The sequence below is a fragment of the Lethenteron reissneri genome, chromosome 33 (genome assembly GCF_015708825.2).
Source record: "Lethenteron reissneri isolate LAM-NWPU_2019-01 chromosome 33, ASM1570882v1, whole genome shotgun sequence".
Taxonomy (NCBI): Eukaryota; Metazoa; Chordata; class Hyperoartia; order Petromyzontiformes; family Petromyzontidae; genus Lethenteron; species Lethenteron reissneri.
The window spans coordinates 10,756,262-10,783,069 of NC_083811.1; the positions used below are offsets into that span (position 1 = coordinate 10,756,262).

Genomic DNA, 26,808 nt, shown 5'->3' on the forward strand with positions numbered 1-26,808 from the left:
ACTTATTCTGCACCGTACGTAGCCAACCGTGCGAATCGCAGGTGTGTGCGAAAGACTGAGCCACAAGACAAATGTTATTTTACAAAGGCCCTGTTTGGGATGATTGTGCAATGGCCACAGAAAATACAAATTGGACAAAGACAAGGAGAGAACACTTGAACTCCGCAGAGATAGGTCATAAACCTACGTGCCATATTACACTCTACTGGCACATGTCCTGCACCGCGAGTCACACACACACACACGATCTCAGCGACATCCATCATTGCGATCCTTCTTGTAGTGGCACATGTGGGTTTGTGGCTCGAGAGCAGTGCTCGCTGTGTGTGCTCTAATGTCTAACAGTGGATTTAAGACCTCCACACCTTTTGTATCTGCAAACTCCATGGCATGCGTTACACAGCCATTATTTAGGTAAAAAAATTCTACTAATTACTATTCATGTGAGAAATTATGTCACAATAGAGATGGATATTTTGCAATATTTCTCAAAGTAACAATAGGGCAGGTATGACATTTTTTGTGGAATAATAATAAGCTCAAGTCCACTGCAAGTCCTGAACCAGCGGTGGCAATTCCATATTCCTCAGGCAAGTAATGCGATGTACAATACATCTTTATAAACACATCATCATCAGTCGTGATATTCCCACTTCTGCATGACAGAGGCAGGGGGGTTTGAAAACCCCAAAAATTGCACCATTTTAATTTTTTATTTAAAGCTTTCGTGACTGCAGGGATTCATATTCTTGGTTCTTTCGGTAAAGTCACGTAGAAGGGAAATAATTATATAATTGCACCATTGTTTCAACTGCCGCGTCCGGAGGTAGAACCAGCAATATCTGGATAGCCAGTCCGTTGTGGTAACCAATACCCCACCACAGCTCATACACAAACACAGTGCACTCAAAAAATGACGAAACAACCCAAATTCCAAAACGTTTGCGCAGAACCTGACTGTGATGAAATCGAAAATGCCAAATTAAATTCCGTAAACATGCCCCCCCGTCAGGGCACACGGTGTTGTACAGTGGTGTTCCGCCCGTGCGGCAGTGATGCCTTCAATGCTGCTCTTTCAGAAGCGGGGGGGGGGGGGCACATTAAAATCTGGACGGCCATTAATCCGACACGTGACGCCAAGAGATGGTGACAAATGGGAGGCTGCCACGGAAGAAGGATGTGAATTCTGTGGAATTGGCGTAATTGGTGGCACTGTAAGAGAAAGTGCATTTTTTTCCCGCCTCGAATCCCAAAACTCTGCGTCTGATGTTGTTTTGCAGGCGTCTGGAACGCGTTGACAAATGTTGCCGAGGATCACCACCGGAAAAATGGGCTGTGGCCACAGATGAATCCGAAAATATCTGCACTCGCAAAAAATCGTCTGGAAAAAAGCCGTCACAACTTGACGGCATACAAAGAGACGTACGTCATTAGTGAAATTGGCAGCACTTGTTATTTTTATAATATGTAGGGAAAAATGTAACTAAGGATGTGGATTTTACAGATATCCAACAGTTTTCTGAATGGCTCTCAATGAATTGAATCGCAATATTGAAACACACTGTTTCCACGGCCCGGACAATTATTTTTATATTTTATTTACATGTTAAAACAGTTTTTGACAGGCTGCAAAGAGCATACATCTGTTAAAATCAAAACACGTCTTTGTCACGCGGATGGTCTGCGTCGTATTTCCCAAGAACACTGCACAAGGAATTGACAGATAAGTGAATTACCCTATGCATGAGTGTAATTTTTAAAACACGTTCTAGTTTAACACCGTATGACAATTTATCTTTTGTAAATTAACGACTGCATACCATGCTTAATCTGTTTTAAAACTGAAATCTCACATGCAATATAAATCAATAGCTGAATTTGACTGGCAGATTTATCATATTTCACCTCATGGCTGAAAAACATACCGAAGGATATTTTTTCAATCTTCATTTGAACCTTATACAATACAAATAACTGAAAAAGTGTTAATGTTGGCGTCTAAATGTAAAAGCTGTGGTCAAAACATTTTTAAAACAGCACAAAGGACGGACTTATTTTCAACCTCCTTGTTTACGAGCAGCTGGAATGGCTATGCAGCCGAGTTTATTGTCCTTCCCCCGCTAAGCACGGTCGGTTACGTATGGTGCAAAAGAAGTTCAACATACAATACGAAGAGTACCACTCGGGCAGTTGCGACGAGGTCTGGTGGTTCAGTTCTTGGGAGCTGGCCAGTAACAAAGAGTGCGTCCTTGCAATGTCTTGCTCACACCACTCCTGACGGAAGGGCCTCTTGACGCGAAGGAAGCTCCAGGGAGCACCTCTACGCAGGGCATTAGGCCGGTCCACTCTTCTACGCTGGATACACGTCTTGGAAGTCGGTGGCAGTACCCACGCTTTAGGCCGCCGCGTGCGAGCCAGCCTATCGATTAACTGTGGAGCACCCATTTATACAGCTGGCCGGACAGGGGCAGAGTGGGGTGGAGGTGGCATTCAATAAACTTGTCCCAGAGTTTCAACTGCGGTGCACTGGGCGGATTGAACCGGCGACCTCTCGTTTTGAAACTCCAGTGAGCGACCCATTTACACCTCGGCAGCGTCCAATAAAGCTGGCCAGTAGTGCTTGCATGGAATTACTTGTCTGATGCCACGCGGGAGAAGTTAAACGTAAAGGCACCGGTTGACATCGATTCTTAACCTCACAAGGCATGCATCGAATCACGAGTGTTGTAATTTGTTATCGTAGACGTCGTTCGCAATGGGTTTGTGTGACCCGCCTCCTGCTGCAAGTAGCTATTGTATTCACGGCAACGTTAAAAAAGCAGCGATTGTTGAATCTAACGGCGACCCCGATTCGCGACTATCCATTGAATAAACGGGGATGGGGGGGGAGGGGTTCGTTACATCCACGTCAAACGCCATGTGACCATCCCTTCATTACAATTAAAACCGCTTCCCAAACGAAAAGTACCTTAAGCAAATGATGAATGAAGATTAATAAAAACAGACCCTCCATAACCATAATTCTCCCTTATATATTAAAAAAAATCTCAACGGGCTTGTACCTGGTTGCATGAGGGACAATTAATAGCATTGCATTCTCACACATAGCAAAAACCTTCATGTTCAAGGTGAGGATATTGTTTAACAAAAACATATACAAGTGTGTGAGCACGCATATATTTCAAATTGTTACTTAAAAAAAGACATCGCGACCACACGACCACACGTGACAACGAATGCGTCGGCCGAGCTGCGTGAATTGATCCTCATGGCGGTACCCCGGGGTACCAAATGATACAAAATGGCCGAGGCAATTAAATGTTATTTCTGGGACACTATTTTTTTCAGGGGTGTACTTAACTCCGCGACTGGGGTACCAGTCAATCCGAAATCAGTGCCACTCCGCGATGTCGAAACGCAGCGAGGATTGTGCTGAAACCCTGAACGCTGGCGGTACGCACCGTGGTGGTGCATCGTGTACAGCTCGTCGAGATGAGTCGATTGCCGCATCGCCGACCATCAACAGACTAATGACTGCATCACGGACATTGTGCAAGAGCCGGGGTACCGCCATAAGGTTCAAATATCATCTCCCGGCTGTGCGTGCTGTGTCGGACCACGAAGTGAGCAGTGCACCCCTCCCACTGCTGCATGTTGGGCGGCTTAGAAGCCCAGCGCTTGGAGGCCAACCTCACAGGATGGTGCAGATGCCCTCGCTATCAGCAGCAGGGAGACTTCTCACATCATCGTCTCCAGCCCTGGCAGGGGACACATATACAACACGCGTTTGTTCGTGATGTGCCAACATTGGGACTAATGTATCATCATCTTCTTTCATCGTCGTCGTCATCATTATAAAAGCACCCTGTATTACTGCTGTGTTTGTCGCACAAGCCTGACGCCCTAAGATTGAGAACAGCGCGCGAGATTTGTAGCGCACCATATTGCTGTCATGGAAAACGAAATAAAGTCAGGTGACGCGATGGTTGGAGCGCTTGACTATCAGCCAGAAGGTTCGTAAGTTCAAAACCCAGATGAAGGTTGCAATTCTGGTGCAAGGGCTGACTCACACTTCTATAGAGTTGATAAAATTAGCACCGCTTTGTGGGAAGTCAAGTGGATGATAGGACTGGTCAGAGTGTGTTATCTGCCGAGATCTGCTGTAAGTAGACATTAAAGATGAGTTGGCATCATCCACATGAGTGGATAGTATACTTAAATCATGGCCCAATGACAGATTTAAAAAAAATTTACCACCAATTAAGTTGAATCAAATAATAAAACACACCCCTACAACACTGCAGTTACCCAACTTACTATTTACTTATACTTGGTTCTTGCGGTAAAGTCACGCAGATAGAAGAAATAAAAGTAAATATATAAAAAACTACGACGTTACTATTACTCGCAAAGAGAAATCCCGCTACTTTAGGTTCCTGGCAAAAAAAAAGATATGGGACTAACATGGTCACATTTATTAAACAAAGATAAATATTTTTCTATTTTTACATCTCACTTGTCCGGTTTATTGTTATTTAACCTAACTCCAACGAAAGCAGATCATTTCTATTGTTATTTTAAGGAATCGTAAATAGTCGATTCTTCACACACACACGCACGTGCAATTTGATCCACGTTTCGAGATCGTAATCATCGATTACGATGGATGAATTGACGCATCGCTACACCCCAAACAGATTCAGGAGATGCGTCATGTTCTGGTCACACAATCTGGCATTGCCAACAAAATAATAAGAATGTATCAACAAGACAGATGCGCAAGCTTGGGAACAGGGTAGGAAAAAAAAGCATTTACAAGTGTGGGGTGGGGATTATATTTAAGAAATAAAATAAATAAATGTTGCACCGCATGACCATTGTTTTTTTTCCCCCTGTACAGCTCAACGCTCAATGATTAAAGCAAAACCCGCGTACGATCCCACTTGAGGAACTGGCAGAAGACACGCAGCACGTAAATAATTAAACGCAATGAATATATGTGCAAGAGCGTTGCGGGAGGTGTACAGCGCCTTAGAATTCCGTGACGTCAAAGGTCTGTGAACATTTTAGATTTGAGCAAATCTAACATGACCCCGATGCATTGTTTTTTTTTCTCTCTCTCTCTTTAATTTCATATTCTTGCCTTCCTATCCATGTGTACTTTGTACCGCGGCAATGAACACTATTGTAAATAGCTTCATAAGCAATTCATTGCAAAGGTTATCTTAGGAAACCATTTTCAACAGTTTGCATGACGTTTGCAGCATCATCAATGCTGTAATTCGGGATAATATTCATAACTTATTAATACTTCATCCCCTGCCGCCCCCCCCTCGCACACCCCCCACATAATTTTATTCTGGTTGTGATACCAGCATTATCAGGCAAAATATCCATCCCGATATTCCACAGCGTAGTCTATTGCCCTGGACAACAGCCAATGGGAAGTGTGAACGTGTTTATCACAGAGCTCAGATGCCTTCAGTGAACTTCTGGTCCACACAGCAGAGGGCAGCACTTTCCCACCCGCTCTGCATGTGAGACTAACTTACCCAAATTAAGCGCAGAACCGAATTAAATGTGGAAGGTTACCTTTTGTGTGCAGTCATTAGTCACCAGGCCAAAACCTCGATTTAAAGCTTTCGTGACTGCAGGGATTCATCTTCTTGGTTCTTTCGGTAAAGTAACGTAGAATGGAAATAGTAAAATAATAAAAAAAAAACATAATTAAATAATTCTCACGACGTTTCGGCCACAACGCAAGCAGCCGTCCTCAGGTGAAGAACAGGTCTGTCGGGAAGACAGAGTCTCGACAGACCTGCTTGCGTTGTGGCCGAAACGTTGTGAGAATTATTTAATTATGTTGTATTTTTATTATTTTATTATTTCCATTCTACGTGGCTTTACCGAAAAAACCAAGAAGATGAACAGGCCAAAACCATCAACTCACTGCACTTCAGAATCCAATTTGATTCCAGGACCTCAGCCGTGTCAGCTGAGTACTCTGAGCCACTCTGCCAACTCACGGTTGTCAATACTTTTTTAAAACCATAAATAGAGCCCATTGAGAGAAACCAGGAGAACCTGGTTGGACAATCAGTACGATCTATCCACTACTGGCCTCCCCAAGCTATTGCCATCCTCTTGGTTCTTTCGGTAAAGTCACGTAGAAGGGAAGTAATAAAATAATAAAAATAAAACATAATAAAACAATTCTCACGACGTTTCGGCCACAACGCAAGCAGCCGTCCTCAGGTGAAAACCAGGTCCGTCGAGGCGACAGAGTCTGAATGAAACAGCACACGAGCTTGGAGCATATATACAAGCTCGTGTGCTGTTTCATTCAGACTCTGTCGCCTCGACGGACCTGGTTTTCACCTGAGGACGGCTGCTTGCGTTGTGGCCGAAACGTCGTGAGAATTGTTTTATTATGTTTTATTTTTATTATTTTATTACTTCCCTTCTACGTGACTTTACCGAAAGAACCAAGAAGATGAATCCCTGCAGTCACGAAAGCTTTAAATCGAAACTATTGCCATCCCTCGTGGTTTTGGGATGCAATGGTCCATCCAACAGCTGCAATCAAAATTATTCAATGAAGTTACTGGATGACATATTTCCACGCATATCCCTACGGCTACCGATACATACTTAATTCTATTCTTGTATCATCCAAAACCAACCTCTCAACACGGGTGACGTTGGCTGGAGTTGAAGTGTTAACTGACCTATCACTTAGGTCATCATCACAAACATGCACTTCTCGATTGCAGCCATTCTACCTATTTGTAAATATATCATTTACACAGTTGGCACATTTATTACTGGATACATTACACTAAGTTTTACACCATTAAAGACACCAAAGGGATAACAGCTCGCTGCTCTTCTAATGTGCAGTTGTGCAAAGGTGCCACCATCTTTGATGCCACATCTGTCATCTCGTGGCAACACGTGGAATAAAATAATGCGCACTATGACATTCCAACTATCCATCGGTGTCAGCTTCGGGGATTGATGTTCCCCGAGCTGAGCTGGGTCCACTCGTTGATGTCATTCCAGCATGTTCATCTTCGACAGGTTTCCGAAAACACATTGACATTGGTGACAGAAGAATGTCAAAGTCCCGATACTCTCTGAACCCCCCCCCCCCCACCTCATTCGGTAAGAGCACTCGCCACAACATTTTAACCACCTCGAAAAGAGATGTAATTCCGTCACGTGGCACTGCGGGTACGGAGTTTCTTTCACTCGCATTAGGAAGGCTTCACATTTAAAATGCCAGTCAAGGGTAGACTTAGCCCGTCGTCCCTCCGTGGTCAATAAAAAAAAGTACCACCGTTGCAAAAAATGAACACTTGTTTCTGTAATTGTAGAATTTCCACCGCTGGTTTAGAGCCACCAACAGTGATGAGCACTGCCACCCACTCGTTTGAAGAGGCTTTTCAAGGTTGTTAAGAAGAAAAAAAAACACATTTGTCTGTTTAGTTTGAAATGCATTTTTCAGATGGCTACACTTAATTGATTCCATCATAAATTTTAAATCAGTGAGCGTAAAAAAGTCAATAAATAACTAAAACTGCTGACATTTTTTATTCTTTAAAATCAATAAACTGTACCAATCAATGCAGCATTAACCCTGCAGATATTTGGCCATCTAAGGGTGCTTGGTGATGAGTATAATAGTCACCACAACAAACCGTCATAGCCTCTCCAAGACAAGTTTCTTGTCAATTCACGTTGGATATATTGGTGAACAAACCACCTTGTTTTTAAGCCACGAACAAAACAAATTCCTTCAGATAAAAAAATGTACAGTGTGAAATTAACAAACAAGCGTCTGTGCTTAAAAAAAAGATTGATTCGTGAAAATATCATTTGAGAAAGCTATCAGGGATATGAAAACTGTGAATACGGTAATCCGTGAAGAGAAGGTGGTTTATACCACATTGAGACAACACACTGAATGAATAATTTAAAAATAAAAAAAACAGAGGCTTCAAAGTTAACCCACAATTGCTCGCACCTTGCGCACGCTTAAGAATGAAACAACACGGGCGAGGACAAACACAACAAAAGCAAAGTCTTCTCTGTCTGCGCCATCATCACTTGCGCGTCACCGTGGCACGTTGTGACCCGCGCGTGCATCCACAGGGAACGATCTTCCTGCAACTTTAAACGCACCTGATTGTCATGCACCCGCGCGCCGCTACAGAACGTGCTCTGAACTGTAAAACAGCCACTTTAATTAAAATTTTACACAAAATTAAACCCTGAAATGGGGGGGGGGGCCGGAAGTAAACTGCTCTCCCCCTCCTCCCCCTTTAATTAGCCTCTGGGTTCTCATTGGTGGAGACACCTGGCTGCAGTGGCACCCAGTGGGTTATTTATTTTGCTTAATTACTGACATTGCTGCGCGCTCGAGCACCACGCGCGCGGCGAGACGGGGGCGTACTAATTTGAAGGGGGCTCTCGTTTGATAAGTCTCTCCCAGGGGGAGGGTAGATGTCCTACGATCGGTCAATTTTACCCAATAAACTCGCCTTGATGATAAGGCGGCAGGACAAACAAGGTCCACCCTTGTACACACAAACCCCTGCAATTGCAATATATTTAAAAGTGTCAAGATCCGTACACGGCAGCTCTTGCCTTTTTTTTACCTCTTCCCTTGAGCTCATTTGTGTATATTTTTTTTATTTCCATTGTTGGGTTCAAATTGGGGCCGCTGTGGACGCGGGGTCCGCCACTCCAACGTGGTCAGTCATATAAGCAACCACCTGAGTTGCTGCTACACCGCTCCGGTGTAAAGTGACCGAATTCTGTAGAGAAATTAATCCTTGCCATAGTAATGTGGAATTTCCATCACTGAATTAGGACCGTCAACGGCGACATGCACCACCAAGAACAGCATCACATTTAGACACATATGTATACACTGCATTTGCTGTGTTGGTTCTGTGTCAGCACCACTTTTTGCCATCATCTTAAAAAAGAAACACAACCCTACATCACTTATAAATAGCCAAGCCAATACCCCAAACCTGGCGATTCAATCAGCCCTATGACGAGTCACAGCACCGCAGTTAAACTCGTCTGCCGAAGAAGCGTCATTCCTCCAGATAAAAAAGGGCCGTCCTTTAATGTCCGACTTGCTCACAATTTGATTCGGCCCAAAGCTGGCTTCTTAAGCGCGTCCATCCATGCGTATGTGGAATGCACGAGGCGGAGTCATTTTCTCGATGAAAATAAAGCCCGGTAATCTGCAGCGACTGCCTACCGTGTGGGTGGCTGCACCAGCCGTGTCTTTTTTGCAGAAGTGTCCATGTTGCCGCTCACGGGATGCTCCTCGTGTCCATTTGCCTGAAGAAAAAGGGGATAACAGCGCATCAACTCACGGCGATTTCAACAATGCCCCAAAAATAAGAACTCGGGTTAGCGCCCGTACAAACATACGCGCACACCCTGAATGCAGCCAATCTAATCAGATCTCAGAAGCTAAACAGGATTTTGACCTGGTTACTACTTCCGACAGAATAATGCTTGCAAATACCAGGTGTTGTCGGCTTCGACGTGGAGGCTATGGCAGTGCAGAAATTAACGATTTAATCTATCTGTGCGGATTGCTGAGCGTTATGTGGGGTTTCTCTGGCCATCTCGGTTTCCTACCACGTGCCAAAAGTACGAGTGACCAGGTATGAAACCTGGCACACACTGAGATTCCGCAGCATTACAACAGTCACCTCCACCCATACTGCTACTGCGGAGTCTATCATGGGTTTCTGATGGATGGGTACAAACGGTACCAACCTGGAAACCCATCACAGAATAGTTTTTTTGGAAAAGCAGAAGGATGACAAAGCTGTTTGTTAGTGAACACTCACGACAGCTACCAGAGCCAGCAATGTGCCCACATATTTATTTTAAACTAAATCTCAACACCACAAAAATCTATGCGCAAACTGGCCTCTTTCACACTAAAATTGTGGAATTGTCACCACTGGCTCCAGACCACAGGGAGAGTTGAATGCTGCCCTACACGGCATGGCAACTATGACTGGGCGCACCCGTACAGATACAATGCACGAGGCACCTCGTCTGCTGACCCCTTGCAACAGAGCCCCATGCACGTCTCGTGAATGTGTCCGCTGTAATATGAACAAAAACTGGTCAACTACATTGGTGGAGGAGGGGTAAGAGGCACATAAGTATTACCTTGTATGCAGGTAGCATTTCAAGCCGTGCAAGGATGCCCAAAAGAGATGTTAAGCCAAAGCAAGAAACTTTGAACTGTATGGTCCGTGCATGCATCTAATGCATGCATTAGAGTACAAACTTTTAATGCAAGACACTCATACATTTTTTACTTTGTCATAGCCGTGCACTGAATGGCCAAAAAGATCGGCAGTTCGCTTGCTTTATGTTCGCGCACGCTGTGTGCAAATTACCTTGCCGACAGAACATGTTTTAGGGACAACATTGAAATAAATGTAACCTTATTTCATCAACGAGTAATTGCAAAATGAAAATAACGTGTTCGACGCAATCTCATTAATGACAACACAATTTGTATCTTAACGAAAGGTTCATGAAATGGTATTCTTGGAAATGGCTCTTGCCCGCAATGGGTCACCGAGTAGCATTCGTATGACAGTCCACACCCGGCTGAGGCTGAAACCCATCGAAGGTTCGTCTAGTTTAAACACACACACAGAGTGGGAATTATTGATCTGGAAGGAGCATTTGTCTATGGATAAAGTGTCATCCTGTTACGTGCACACGTGTTCATCTTGGTACTAACCCCAAGCTCAGTGGTGCTGTTGCGGTGCAACGGTTAGCAAGCAGGATTGACGATCCAGAGGTCGCCGCTGGTTCCATCTCCTAACGTGACAGTTAAAGCAATGGGGCAAGGGTTTTTTTGATGCCCAGCATCGCACTGCCTGTCCACCCAGCAGTGCAAATGAGTGCACAACATCTTCTTGGTTCTTTCGGTAAAGTCACGTAGAAGGGAAGTAATAAAATAATAAAAATAAAACACAATAAAATAATTATCACGACGTTTCGGCCACAACGCAAGCAGCCGTCCTCAGGTGAAAACCAGGTCCGTCGAGGCGACAGAGTCTGAATGAAACAGCACACGAGCTTGGAGAATATATATAAGCTGGGCGCCTTGACAAAGGAATTTGCAAATCAAGAGGAATTTAGCATATTTATGAGAAATGCAGGAATGTGATTAGTACTACATATGCATGTGCATTATGCAGGATTAACAGTCAACCAGTGGGCAAGGTCGAGTGTGGTGGAGTAAATTGTGGGTAGGCCACATCTTCCAAAACACCTGGGCCAGCTTGAAAGAACAGGTCACGATATCCTCTAGAGCTACCCCTCGAGCAGGCCTCCTTCCGCCAGCAGTGGCGTGATGCGAGACATCGCCGAGCTGCGCCTTTACCATTTCAGCATTCGACAATCGTAATTCACCAGCAGGCGCGGAATTACGTTGTATACATTGTGAGTGGTGCGCTATCTTGATTCAACTTTGCAGTTCACCAAAAGAGCCAAGAGAGTGACCACGGGATACGCCGGCTCCACATGCAGCTCCTCCTCCCAGCCCCTCCATCCCGACCGTCCGAACGCGGCATTGTGTTTGTTCAAACAAATCCCAGGTGAAGCGAATATGTATTCAGAGCCACAGGTGTCAAGAACACATACGGACTGCGCAAGTGAACTTGTAACAGAGTGTCTGCGGCTTGGTTAACAACCTGTCCTCTCATCCCTGAAATATACAGTGACCCGGTGATAAAATTGAATATATTTGCGCTGTTGTTTTGTTTTCCTGCTGGACTCGGCTTAAGAGCGGTTGCGATATTGACTGGTGGGCCTGGGTCTCATGGCCCTTGGCATTCCTCTCTGAATTGTACCCACGTATTGGTCACATACCTGTGCTTAGTTAGGATTCCCTTCTGAGGACACAATGAATGGAAATGAATTCAAAGCATGCCCACTGTGCATGCGCATCAAAGTGATGCACTCTGGGAGATTAGTGCAAGGAGAAAAAAAAAAGCAATGAAAGGCAACACAGCACTTTCAACCTTATTTAAAATGAACTGAAGGGTTAGATGTAGAGGCAGTGATGTACACACGCGTGCTTGTGTGTGTGATTGCGGGTGCGTGTGGCGAGCTGTAGTGTAGCGGTTAGTGCGCTGTGCTATAAACCCGGTGGCCCGAGTTAAATTCACGGTCAGGGCCAACACATGTGACAATTATTTGAACCGGTCCTGGGCCTCCCCTAGGTCGACTCCGCCTCAAATGAATACCTGGTACGGTGTGTAAACAACCCCAACTGAGGAGACAAAGGCAGCCAGGGGTGGTACTGGCGACCAACCCTTTTGTATGCTGTTCCGGCCTTCATAGGTCCTCACTTAAAGGCTATATGGGGGATCTTTGTCTTTGTGCGAGTAGGTAGCTGTGGTCTAGTGGTTTGTGCACACATACATTGCAATACAATCTTGGTGACCCAGATGGAAAGTTGAATGCAAACCTGAATTGTACTTCCCTTAGGTCAAATCTCCCTAAACAAATTGTCCCTGGCTCAGTGAGTAAACATCAACAGTGGGAAGACAAAGATGGCTGAGCATGGTCCTGCCCCAACCACCCCCTTGTGTGCTGGGGCTGGGGCTCGTAGAAACAAACAGCACTATACAGCAAGCAGCCTGCAGGACTAAAAGGGGCATCTGTCCACGTGCGCACATGTTTTTCACGCACTCTCGCATTTCTCTATCCGCTTTGTCCTGCCCGCAATCCAAATTTCCCCCAATATTTTAACCAACGTTTGGGCCAAACACTGTAAAGTACTATTGATTGTGGAGATCTAACACGCGAAGTCTAACGCCTCCTGATATAAAGAACATCCATCGAGGGGATGGGGCAATTCAAGCAGCTGGTGTGCAGGTGCTTGCAGGATTATTACATTGCAGAATCACGAGCGCCGGCGGCTGATTCAAGACGACTTCATTCAGCAGTAGATTGAGCAAGGGTGATGATTATGTAAAAAAGACATGAGCCTTAATGGCAGGGAGAAAATACATCCCAACCGTGTACTGGGCATCCATCGTACACCGCATTGCAAACATTCCCCAAAAGTGGCAGATGACATACTTTGTACACATTTGTTTGTGAATAATAATTATAATTGCTTGCTCCATACCCCTGCTGATGGAATGGCCACCGCCAAAGGGAGCTCGAGCGAGCCTCTCCAGAGGGTATTTGGCCTACTCTTCCATACTGGCCAGCTATCTTGGAAAAGGTTAGCCAGTACCCACGCTTTACTTCACCACATTCTACCTTGCTGGTCGTGTGTGGTATACACATTTACACTGCTGCTGGGTGAACACAGGCAATGGGATTGGTGGGCGTGGAGATTTAAACAATTGGCACCATTGTCTCAACCTCCCACGCTGGGAGATCAAATCAGACCGGTTAACTTCCCACTTGCAAATCCAGTGTGCCAACCAATTACACCACTACATCATCCTTTGTAAATAACGATGAGCATAATGACAGCAGAACACTTTCTCCCCCAGATGCAGATACAACGTCTAACAAGGCCACATTCATGTTTTCCAGTTGACACGACAGCCATAAAAAAAACGCTTTTTTTTAAAGCGCAGCTGCTTAAAAACATGATCTCTACACAGCAACGCTTCCAACTGTGCAGTGTCATTCTCACAAGCAACCACAGCGATTTGTATGAACACAAAACATTTCCAAATACCAATTGTAAACATCAAATAAAATATGTTCCGACCAAGCATTTGCCACCAACTATACAAACATAACTTTCACAAGGCAACCTGTGTATCTAACGCACAACAAAATGCACAGTACAACATACTGCTATGAATAAATGGAAGAGAAAAAAACTAAATATAGTGTGCCATTACTATTAAAATGTGATAATATACAGCAGTGTGGCACATACAATGCAGTATAAATTGTGTTAATTGTGCAAAAACACAACGTAAGTAATTGCAGCCATGGATTTTGCTTGGGCTTAAATATATCATAGTTGCAAGCATCCACCACAGAAGTGCACAAAACGTGTGCTGTGTGTCCACCAACGTATAATATAAGGAAAGGGAATTTCAGAATACTCTAGCGGTGAACGCCAACACACAAAAAAAACAATAGCGCGTGTCGGTATCGATCAAACGTGATACGTTCCTTACAACTCTGCCCCGACATAATTAACGTACTAGTGGCTGAATAAATACAAATTAAGGCCTAAGTGCCGAATTTGTCTCAGCGTATCCCTAATTAGGGCCAAATCCCGGGGCCAATAAAACATGCATGGTGTGTGGGGTTTGGTGGGGATTTTTTTTACGCACACATTATTCAGGAGCTGCCTGGTCGCCGTTGCGCCGCGCGGCACAAGCCTCTTGTAATGAAGAGTCTCCCGCCCAGTGTCGCTTACCATCCATCAGCGCGTGATTATACCCCTGCTGTTTTATAAATCAACGAGGGCCGGCGGACCCGGAGCCCGGCTTTCTCCGGGGCCAGCCCGTGACGATCGAGCGCGGGGCCACATCGGTGGCGGTTGCTCATTTTACGGTGGTCTGTGCTGGTGGTGGTGGTGGTGATGATGACAGCAGGGTGCCGTCTTGCGCCTCCATCTCTCTGTCTCTCCTCTGTCTCCCTTTAGCGCTCTCCTGGCACGGCTTGGCTTGCTGGGGGCCCCCGCCCGCTAATTGATCGGCGCGTCCAAACGAGCGCCCCGCTTGCGCTGCTGCCACCGCCGCCTTTGGTGGCAGTGAGCCCAGCGGCACTGAATCATTTCATTAGCCCGTGCTGATGTAACGGGACCTCCCCTGGGGGGTGAACGGTAGGGGTAGGATGGGGGGTGATGGGGTGATGGGGTGGACTGGCAGGAGGGGGGGTGATAGAAAAAAAATCCACCCGCAGCCAAGAGGTGCATTGCACGCACGTCGACAAATCCACAGCCACCCCGGTGATGATGGCGAGTGGCGCGTGCGCGAGTGTCGAATGGACCTCGAATTAAGTTACCTGGTGTGGTGTGTAAACACCGGCACGAGAGAAACAAAGACGGCCGGGCGTGGCAGCGACCACCCAACCCCCTTCGTGTGCCATGCACAACTTCATAGGTACTCGCTGACAGCATTGTATATAGTGATTAGATATATTGTATTCTAGATTTGAAGCTTTCGTGACTGAAATGACTCATATTCTTAGGTTTTTTCGGTAAAGTCACGTAGGTAAAAACATTAAAAAGTAAAATAAAATAAAATCTCTCATTTACTTGATACAGCTGTCGTGGCTGTGACGGTACCACCTGAAGACGGAGGGTGGTGTTGCCTCCGAAAAGTCGTGATGTTTATTTTATTTTACTTTTTAATGTTTTTACCTACGTGACTTTACCGAAAAAACCTAAGAATATAGATATATTGTACACACACAAATTCCATGATTAATATCACCTGCAAATACATTTGAAGGCAAATCACGGTAACAATGATTTTCCTGATCTCCCTTGCAAAGGATATGCTGAAAGCCAGTAAAACTCTCACTGAGTTGAATGCAGGTAACCGGTGGATGCATCTACACACACACAATCTGCGTTGTTTTGTGTGTATGTAAAATGTAATGTGTCGATGACATTTAATTGACTCCACTCGCAGGAGAGTAGAAACAGAGGCTGAAGATACACGACAAATATTGTTCACAAAAAGCACTGCTTTACAAGCTACAAATATATTAACGTTAACTTATCATACATTTTTAGTCATAAGCCACTGATTCTGATGATGACAGTGGTAAAAAACTAATTCCAGCCTGCCATATGTATGTTATACATATATATAGTTGAACCAATTTGTACGCCATGACATTTCCACATGCAATTTTCCATAAGCAAACTATGATTAAAGCTAATTATTTATTGCGCGTAAAGCCTAATTAGACAATAATGGCTTTTTGGCTTTCTTGGGAAAAGTAGATTGCATATATTTAGGATAAGAGACAAACCATCTAAACAATCAAAGGGTGTCTCTGTTAGTGGTGAAATTATTCTCCCTCCAAACTTCAACGGAGAGGATTACAGAGTAAGGAACAATACATTTAGCAAACATATTGTACGAACACATCAGTGGGTAAAACATACGTTTAAACATGAAGCCATAACAATAAATAGATGTACATTTACATTACATTTTGTATATGGGGGAGAGAAATCTGAGAAAATTAACTAAATTTTAATACTGATCAGTGCAATATAACACGAGTGGTTTATTCATCGTACGGTACTGATGAATGTGTAATTATTCTAGAGATATAATATAATGGAAACCATGCAGTGGAAAAGAAATTGAAATTAAATCTAAATAGAAGGGTGTTTTATAAAGAGAGTTCTATTTAAAAGGTCCAAATGCTGTCAAACCAACTCCAAAGGCGCACACACGGACAGGACACTGTTTTGATGTGCCATAATGTCCAAAGTTAAGCATTAATTGTCATCATCACTGTGAGAGATCCAATTTGTTTTGCAGTAATATAGAACGGCTTTGTCAGTAAAGGGATTGTCAAATTTGCAATTATAAGTGTTTTTTAATCAACAAAAGCGAAGGCTTTCTGCGTAAACCATGAAACGTAAAAAAGCAAAGTCCTTTTCAAAAATAATTACCATGCATATGACAGCCAATTAAATCACTACTATTACATTCCAAAGCCCATTTGCTGCCTATGCTTTTTATTTGCAATGCAATAATAGCATGCAGAAGTTGAACCTATAATTACGTGCAATTGAAGAAATACATGTAAATTGCAATACATGTTTCTCAATATCCCGAACATTTCAACAGTCACCACCATCATCATCATCGCTCTTAGCGTACGTAGTCTGCTTCACGCACGCACTTTGAAATGTCAGTAATCTGTGCATTATTCGCTTCCAGATCTGATGCACGTAAAGGTTTGCCTTTGTAAAAAAAGTAATGCATAGTTACACATGCTCTAATCAAATTCAAGATACATTATTCTTAAATTACAAATGCATAAAGTGTGAATAGCATTGTGCAACTGCAAGCAACGCAACGATTATAATTCTTCAAAAACAGATTCGGGTACTTTTATTACCAAATAAAAAGTAAAAAAAAAACATCACAATAACTCCAAACACATTGGTAGAAAAGCCTCGATCCAAATACCCATCAGAATAAAAAAAATAAGCGCAGCATAATTTGAGATGGGTTTTCCTGTCAATTACAGATTTGAATTCTTGTTTCCCATTAGTCAAGCTAATGGGTCCCCAGAGAGAAAATATACAACAAGCTTTGGTTCTTTCGGTAAAGTCACGTATAAAGAAAAAATAATAAAATAATTATTGTTATTATTTTATTTAATATTTTTTCTTTATACGTGACTTTACCGAAAGAACCAAAGAATAATTCCTGCAGTCACGAAAGCTCCAAAGTTAAGATACAACAAGCTCTTCGCATACGAGAGGCTCCCAAAAGCAGATGACAGCCGTGAACATTGATGACTGTACTGTACTGATGAGTCATATTAAGAGCGAAACCAGTCTGCAGTTGTGTATTTGCCCCACAATGCAGTTATGCTGAAATTGTGTGTTTTTTATGTGTAAGGCTGAGAGCTTTGTGTATGCGGTGCACACCTTTGTGCGTGTCGTTAAATATAACAGCCGCCATCGTAAACACAGGAATAATTCGGCAGTACAGTATTAGGCACGATGAAACGACAGACAGAACTACACCGATCTCTACGCGATACGCGAAGTCATCTCTCACGACATGGTGTCTCCAGTTACTCCACCAACAATTGCTCTGTTTCATTGGTAAGCGGCATGAGTTTCCACTCAAAATATTTTACGTGACATCCGATTTTCTTTTAAGTTCACCATTTTTGCTGAAAAGTACAAGGCGAAAAGTACTTTTAAGGGCATTATTTGATTAGCCGCTAATGATGGCCAATTAAAATGCCATCATCACAAGATAGTTTTTTTGAAATTCAAGTAACGCATCACGAAAGCCATTGATCAGTGAGACAGGTTATTGTGTGAACATTCAAGTGTGGGGTATTCAGCAATAATGAAGGCGACATCTCTTAATTAGGGAAGATATTTTTGTTCAATATACATGAGCCCTCAACATCAATATTTTAAATTAATTTTATTTTATGTATCTGTTGGTTGTAACGTTGCCGTGTAAACACTGCATGTATTATGCAGAGGACTTTATGGAAAAGTTTGTATGCTGGTTATATAAGTCAGAAAAATGCATGCACATATCAAGAGACAAAAAGTCAGCGTCTCCCTCCACAAGAAGAGGGTGGGGGGAGGTGCTTGTCTTGGTTGTCCACTTTGAAACCGATGTCTGAAATTCCACATTTCTATGGTGGGGACCAGTCTATTTGCAAGGAAACCACTGCCGATTACTCATGACCTCCGATTAGCACGGCTGGCTACGTACGGTGCAAAAGAAGTTCAACATAAATACGTACATGACGTGGTATTGATTTGATCAACCCCTCATTCGTCCGAGTGGGATTTGAACCCATACATTTACAAATGTCAGTCAAATGCTCCAACTACATCATCATCTTGACAGGTTGACAGAATAAACAATAACGGTGTTATCATGAATTAAATGCATTATTTCTATATGCAATGTCAGGCTATTGTATATTTTTTTAAACCCAGGATACTATCTGGTAAGTCACACTGCATGAATCATTCAGGGTCGGTGAGAGGCTTGCTGAAAAAAGTAAAACGCTCAAAGCATTAATGCCTAAAACGATGCAAATGATTCTACATTTTCCCAAGGTAAATGTTGACCCTCCAATACATTTCCAGGGCATGATAATACCTTCCTAGAGAAACACTCTCTTCAGCATTACAGCATCGTGCTTAATAGGACTTCAAAACCACAGCCGTCTCCGTTGCAACAAAATGTAAATCCAGACACATCCTTTATTTGGACAATGCCCTTATCACGAGTGAAAAATAACTCAAAATTGGTGTCACACGGAGCGACTTGACGAGTACAAGATGGAAGCAGTCGTGCTGCGCGCGACTGCAGGACTGACATCACAGCTGTCTCGCTCGGCAATAACACGGTTTCTAAGACGCTGAGGTGCATGAGGCAATAAGTCACTTCTGGTGCCATTAATTCTTTTGTATGAAGCGAGCGTCATGCAATTAAGCCACTCTGCGGGCACAATCGTTGGAACAACGGGTCCTGGGCTTGGCCGTGTGCCTCGCGCAACGTGCAATTCTAACCCGGCGGAAAGATAAGCCGCGGCGCAATGAAAAATGCAAACGGAGAGAAACTCGAACCCGGCTTTCCGTAACGTTGTGGGGAATATATCTGTTACGGCAAACGGCCATTGTATGCCGGCATTAAAGACCAGCAAAACGACACACCGGCAAAGCAGAAAATCCAATTAATTTGTGATTCCCCCCCCCCCTCCACACATCTCCAGCGCCATGAAAAATACACGAATTAATTCAAGGATACATTCATTTATAGATACATTAACTGGCCATCTGTACACAATCAAGGTGACAATTATTATTTTATTTCATTTCATTAGTCTTATTCTAAGTCTTCTCCGTGCGCACACACGTACACAATATATACGAAGACCAGCTTGTTCATATAGATTAGGGGGGCATGCATGCGCTATTAGCAAGCACCTATTGAAGGTGCAAGCCAGCGGCATGCCTGGCCACCTTTGTATCCCCAGTTGCTGATTCCTAAACACTCAACTTAGTTACTCGTTTAAGGCTGTGCTTACCTAGAGTAGACCCATGGCTGGTTGGATATGCCACATGCCGCTAATGTGTGCATGGCAGGGAATTGAATCCTGGGGCCCGCTATCGTCACAGTTTACTAATCATTGCACCACCACTCCCTATTGTGCTATCAAGATGAATGTTACGAGACGAAATACAATTCGGATTCCTGGCACAGCAGTGCCACCCCTCTGAGTTGGAGAATGGGCCACGGAAGAAGACGGACCACAAGTCTCCTCTTGGCCCACACAGTCGAGGAAAACACTTGTCCACCCGCTCTGCATGTGATCCGTAATGTCCATCACGTGGGCGTCAAACCAATCGTTTAATTGTCTTCAGATGTAATTGAGCCAAACTAAGCACATCTCCCATTTAATGTGATGTTTTTGTTAGTCATAGTCTTATAACTATACACATATGTAAATAGATGAAAACACACGATATCAATGTATATTCATCCACGTGTTATACGTGAATATCCGCACACACTCAAGTTTCTCAGTGAAAATGCGAGAGAACATCTGCTTCATTTCAAATGCTGACACATCAAACGTTACTCCCAGTACTGACCAGCAAAGTGCTTGGAACTTATTTTAAAGAGTTTTTTTTTTTTGGCATATTCGAGTTTGCTTGGCAGGGTAATTCCCGCACCGGCTTGTCTGCATGCCCAAGCAAGGGCTCTAACAGCCGGTGTACAGCGCTCAGCCCTCCCAAATCACTGAATTATGAACCAATAGAGGGAATCTTAGTGCAGTGTATCGTATGGCCTGTAGGAAGTCCCAAGCAAACGCCACAGAGTATAAAGCATAAGCCAACACCTGCGGTAACTAGAGGCACATCTCCGAGCCCTTCCACGGCGCAACACATGCACGCGTGATGCACACGCACGTGCTTAACCCTTGCCTCGACGCAACACTTAAAGAGAACGGTAGCGGCAAACAGAAAATAAAATTCAACAAGCGCTGCCACCATCTCTGGAGATTACGAGCACCGTCTCAAACATCGCTGAAGGAGCGATTAGTCGCCGTTACCTTTCCCTTCGCGTTTCCGAGCCAACGACGGCAACTTTCCACAAGTTGCTCTCGGTGAAATGGAACACGCAATGCCGCCGGACGGCAAAAAAGTTTCGGCTCTGCAAATCGAACGGTGTTTACGTTTCGGGCATAAAACGCTGCACGGGGATTCTGGTTGACGATGGCGGGACCGAGTGCACTCTGGGTCCCACCACATCCATCCGGACGCAACTTGGTGTGGCCGAACCCCTCCCCCCCGCCTGCCCCCCAAGTAAAATCGGCACGGAATTGGTCACCCTGTGGTGCGAGCACAGCAAGGAGAGGGACATACGGGGGTCCGGCCCTGGTGCTCTTCACAGCGGTGCGCTGGAGCCAAGAAACAATTGCAACCCGTCTAATGCACTCGCCGTGTGGTGCTTCGTACACGCGTTTCAAAGGGACATCTCCATCTGTCGCACGGACCATTGTCCAGACAGTGGCTTCCAGAAAGAAAGAAAAAACACTCCGCCTGCAAGCCCGTCAGACCTATCGGCGCAGAGGCACGCTCACCCAATGTCTCGAATGTCCGCGTCTCTATCGGAGCCACCGCACAAAGGTTGGCAGAATGCCTCCTGCACTTTCCGAGAGGCGCCAAGCCGGGGGGGGGGTGCTTAGCGACGCTTGTGAAATATCTGCAGAAGGTGACACACGCACCCATTTGTAAATGTGTGTAATAATCCTCCCGGAGACGGCTTCGGAATCAGTCCTTTATTTCCACTTCCAATACACTGGCTCACTCACTCTCCGTTGCTGGCAGACAACGGAGAGAGGACAGACTACACACTGAGTCCTCTCCGCGCACGTGGCAACCCCCAGCCCCCGTCCGCGCGTGACCCTGCTCCTGTTAGTTTCAGTCTGCTCGCGATCGCTCTCTCTCACTCGCTCTTAACACCTCCGTCACGTGGTTCCCCCAGCCAATCGTTCATGGACAGCTTTGACCATTCTCGATGGTTCCCTGTCAATCTCGGGACCACGCCCCTCATCCGGCTCCCCATTTGCTGGGACCCCGAATGGCTGGGCCAATCACTCCTGATGACCCGTCGTGATGATGCATGGGCCATGGTCCCTATCTCAACCCTTATTGGCTACAAGCAGGACCGGCAAGCCCATTCCCACGTGAACCCTCTATGGCTGTTATTACATGTGTAAAACGAATCGGAGCATGATTCACATTTGGAAGGTTGTCAATTCAAGCGCTCGTGGTGTGGGCAGGGAATGAGACAGGGTGGAGGGGAGTAACCTCAGCCTACAATCCCTCCAGGGGTCACCAGAACGGGCACCACTTTTGCGGGAAGTTGACATTGCTCATTGTGTAGACACACTAAACCCCCACGATGAGAATGTAGAATCTCAACTGCAGGTTCAGATCACGAGATGGAAACGAGCAAGGCCCCATGCCCAATTGAGCACAGATACACTTACGCCCCTGATGTCATTGCAGGGGGGGGAGGTTCATAAGAGATGCGACATTGATCTGTGGCCACCCCTCCGGCTGACTTTGACTTCCATTCGACGGCGCTATTTTGCTGTGCACTTGACCAGCAGGGAGAACTGCTAAGGGGCTGAGAGACAAGATGAGGATAATGTTTTGGGTGCCTTTGCTTCCTTTCAGAACCTGCTGGATGGCAGGAACGAGGCGTTAAGTAGTGAGAAACTTGCAGTGAATCTTCGAATATGATGGGTTGTGTAACAAAATTAATATTTTAGGATTTGGAGGCTGCTGCTGTTCCTTATTACCGGGTATTGTACACGAGTAAAGGGTATATGTGAAAAAAAATATATGTATAAGCCATACTGGCAGTGACATATAACAGCTGTATACAAGGAAATGTAAATTAATTTGCTTGTGAAAAAAGGTCTCACAATGTGCTTTCAACGGGTTAAAGGGTATTGGATTGGTTTTCTAGTGCTGGATTCTCATTTATTAGTCGTTTTTATACCTGTCAATTGAACACCATATAGAGCATGAAATTGAAGTCAGTTAAGGTTCAATTTATAAAAGGAATGATGTGAATAGAAAAACAATTATTATACTCAATACACCTCACAAATAACTTATATTTCTCTTGATTTGTGACTTGCACATTAACCAACGATCACTTAAGCAACGCGCACACCACGATGAACGCGCTGCTGCAGTAAACACGACGGCCTACGCAAATCCCTCGTCTCAAAATGATCCACAATTGCGTAGCCAGACATCCACAAACACAGCCACGTCATCCCAATCCCAATTCTGTCCTGCACGAACCACAAAGACACCATCATCATCATCATCTTCAAGATCCTCCGACGAAGCCACCGCTGCCTACCCCGCACCCATCTCTTCTCATCGCTGTTCCCATCCACGCGCCCCCCACACCCCGCTCCAGAAACCAAGCCCTTCTGTCAATACCCTTGCATGATGGGAGATGCCATCTTCTTCTTAGTTCTTTCGGTAGGTCACGTAAAAGGGAAGTAATAAACTAATCAAAATAAAACATAATAAAATAATTCTCACGACGTTTATTACTTCCCTTCTACGTGACTTTACCGAAATAACCAAGAAGATGAATCCCTGCAGTCACGAAAGCTTTAAATCGAAAAGATGCCATCTTCTCTGATACCGTTTAACGCGTAGGCTTTCGCGACCAATATTATTCATAATAAAGGTTTTTTTTGGGGGTTAGATCACGTAAATATAAATTTAAGAGCGAAACAGGAAGACTTCTTCACAATTCTGGAAGATTGCCTGATGAAGCTGGTTGTAATCACCAGCGAGATGTTCGACTCAAATCTCCAAAACACCGGCCTGCTGACGTAGTCACGAATTGGCACGTTTTGTTTATGTGACAAACCTTAATCATTGGCTGTGTCAGGCGGTGCTGGTTTAATGACACATTGATATTTACGCGATCTAACCCAATTTTTTTATTATGAATTCTCTGGTATTGTGCCCAAAGACTGAAATTCCCTTCCTTTGGCTCTCTACACTGCTGAGATCCTTCGCCTGTTCAGGTCCATGTCAAAGAGCTTCCTCTTTGTTTCTGCACTTGACTCTCTCTCTCTACGAGGTATCTTCATTCACACTCCTCCCATGATGGCGTCTGGTCAAAATAAACCTAGGCCACCTCTACGAAACAAAAGGACCACCTTTATGAGACCACCACCACCACTACCAACCCCGGACCCAGCACCAGGATTGACTGGGACCTCTAGGAACAATCACCGCCACTGCCAATGTGCCTTTTCGAGTGACGCCTGAAAGAATATGCGTGGACGTGTTGCACAAGTAGCGCCCGTACCATAGGATGAACCTTCCACAACGTCCTGGTTACTCCTCTTTATGAGCGGGTAGGAGAAGGGGGTATCTCCTGGGACCTCCTTTGCCAGTACCAAAATATACTAATAGGGTTTTTTCCCCTTTTTTCTGGCAACAAAACTGACACCTTTTGCAAGGAATCATGCTTACATTAACCACAATACTTGCAGTCAAATGCAAACAAAAAACAATACTCTGATAATTTATGCATTGCCTTTGAAACTGATTGGTCCACAACAGCTTTTTTTTGCATTTGACTGCAAGTATTGTGGTTAATGTAAGCATGATTCCTTGCAAAGGGTGTCAGTTTTGTTGCCAGAAAAAAGGGGAATAAACCCTATTAGTATATTAGAGAAGGGGGCAGTTGCATAAATAGGAAAATCGCGTGCGTGGCTCAAAGGAAGAGCCGATAATAGGTGGGCCAATCAACAGCAGTGTCAATGCAATTGTAACAATTATTTGCTTTTGATACAGCACAAGCGAATTCCATCGCAACTCATCTGAAAAGGCATCCACCCCCCCCCCAGTGGCAGTTGTCCCTGTGGGCACAAGGTGAGTCGGCACCCGGCCTGCCAATCGGGTATTAGTCTACCAACAGGGGGCAATGATTGCTACATGCGATCCCCCATTCGTGAAACAAAACGAGCAGGATCAAGTGCCTGTTTTTTATTTAAATGTAGGAACACTGTTTGGTTTTACAACGAATCAATGCACCACTGCACGTCTGATATTTTGACAGTAAAATTTCGCTTCTACGTATTTAATTAAGCCACACAATTGTTCCGCTGGGAAATAATTTTCTTTTTATCACCAGAAATATCCGTGAAATGCATACAGAGGAACCAGATTTTGAATTACATTTTTTTTTATAAGGGCAGCTACTGCCTCCCGAAATAACAGCTCCTGTTTAATGCTTTGATTGATTAATCGAAAGCAACTCATGAGCACACAATTTGCATGTCAATTCCATTAACAATGTCCACGCACAGGGCTCAAAATGTGTTTTAAGTGCGGGATTTAAAGGCACCGACGATGTCGTTGGCTTCGTTGCTACCGATGACGTCATAATGATTCTAGATTTGAAGCTTTCGTGACTGCAAGGATTCATAAAATCACGTAGGTAAAAAATTAAAATTAATAAAAGTAAAATAAAAATAAAATAAAAATCACGATGTTTCGGAGGCAACACAAGCTTCCGTCTTCAGGTGGAACCGTCACAGCACGATAGCCGTATCAAGTAAGAGAAATTCCAAGAAAACAGTCCTTGTATATATATACTGGTTGAGGGTAGATACAGATATCGTGCTGTGACGGTTCCACCTGAAGACGGAAGCTTGTGTTGCCTCCGAAACGTCGTGATTTTTATTTTATTTTAGTTTTATTAATTTTAATTTTTTACCTACGTGACTTTAAAAACAAACCTAAGAATATGACGTCATAATGATCATCATCGCGGCGTCACTGAGAGGCCGTGCGCGCACTGCTGTGAGCTTCCCCACGTTTTGGAGGCCAGCTGCCCGGCGTCGTTTTAAATTCATCACCATCATCATCAGCCACGGTCAATGCACTGCTGCATGTAAATCTCATCGAGTAGCCACCAATCTCTCACGCTCCCGTGATGTAACACTGCTCCCCACTCGCGCGGTTGGCTACGTACAGTGCGAAAGAAGTCAGACACACAAACATAAATTAATGCACACAAGCGTGGCAAGCACTAACGAATATAAAGTTGTCCCTGTTTTTTGTTATTTTGGATATCCGGCACAGAGTGTGCATGTTCCGTTTTGTTTTTAAACCGATCTCGTAAATTCGCTTTGTGCCCTATTCCATGCTCTTCTCTTGCTGAAAAGAGGTGCTGTCCCAAAGGACTTCTCACTTAGTTAATTCAATAAGTGAGCATTTTCACATCGTGCCGGGAATGGTTATATTGCATCTAAGTGTTTTTGTGCGCACCCGTGCAAAATCTTATCGACAACTTCTCATTACGGCTGGAATATTCATAGGTCGTTTTCGAAAAAGACTTTTGCAAGTTTTGAAGCTTTCGTGACTGCAAGGATTCATATTCTTAGGTTTTTTCGGTAAAGTCACGTAGGTAAAAAATTAAAATTAATAAAAGTAAATAAAATAAAAATCACGACGTTTCGAAGGCAACACAAGCTTCCGTCTTCAGGTGGAACCGTCACAGCCACGACAGCTGTCGTTGCCTTCAAAACGTCGTGATTTTTATTTTATTTTACTTTTATTAATTTTAATTTTTTACCTACGTGACTTTACCGAAAAAACCTAAGAATTTGTACGCTAAATATTACGACACAGAACTGAGAACAAACAGGAAGTAAGCAGCGGAGTAACGCCGCGATGTAACATCTCAACAACGATGGCACGGGCAAAACGTTAAGCGGACATTGAAATGCGACGGAGGATTTTTATTCATTTATTTTTTGCTCGGTGGCACGTCGTTAGCCACGAGATGCCACTCAGAATCCTTGCAAGACACCATATGTGATAATGGTGATATTCACACGGAAGGCAAAGCCTCGAATTTATGATCACAAAAGCAACTTTTATGAGGAGCTTGAATTGTTATTCGTGACCTTTAATAATGAATGAGGTGACACTAGTTTTGTTAAAGGAGC

The 26,808-nt window shown here is 44.2% G+C and overlaps 1 protein-coding gene across 3 annotated transcripts in view; it reads right to left on the reverse strand.

Annotated features, from left to right (window-relative positions):
• Positions 1–1,149: 1,149 nt before the first annotated feature.
• ARHGEF39 (Rho guanine nucleotide exchange factor 39) overlaps positions 1,150–26,808 on the reverse strand; it is a 162,128-nt gene continuing 136,469 nt past the window's right edge. For 2 of the 3 annotated variants that reach the window (XM_061564600.1, XM_061564598.1), the window contains exons 12-13: positions 9,278–9,360; positions 1,151–3,758 (exon numbers count right to left, since the gene is read on the reverse strand). In XM_061564600.1, coding sequence (XP_061420584.1) covers positions 3,692–3,758; positions 9,278–9,360 — 150 coding nt within the window. In that variant the 3' untranslated portion in view covers positions 1,151–3,691. Of the gene's footprint in view, positions 3,759–9,277; positions 9,361–26,808 lie in introns of all 3 variants that reach the window. The other variant, XM_061564601.1, reaches the window with a different exon arrangement.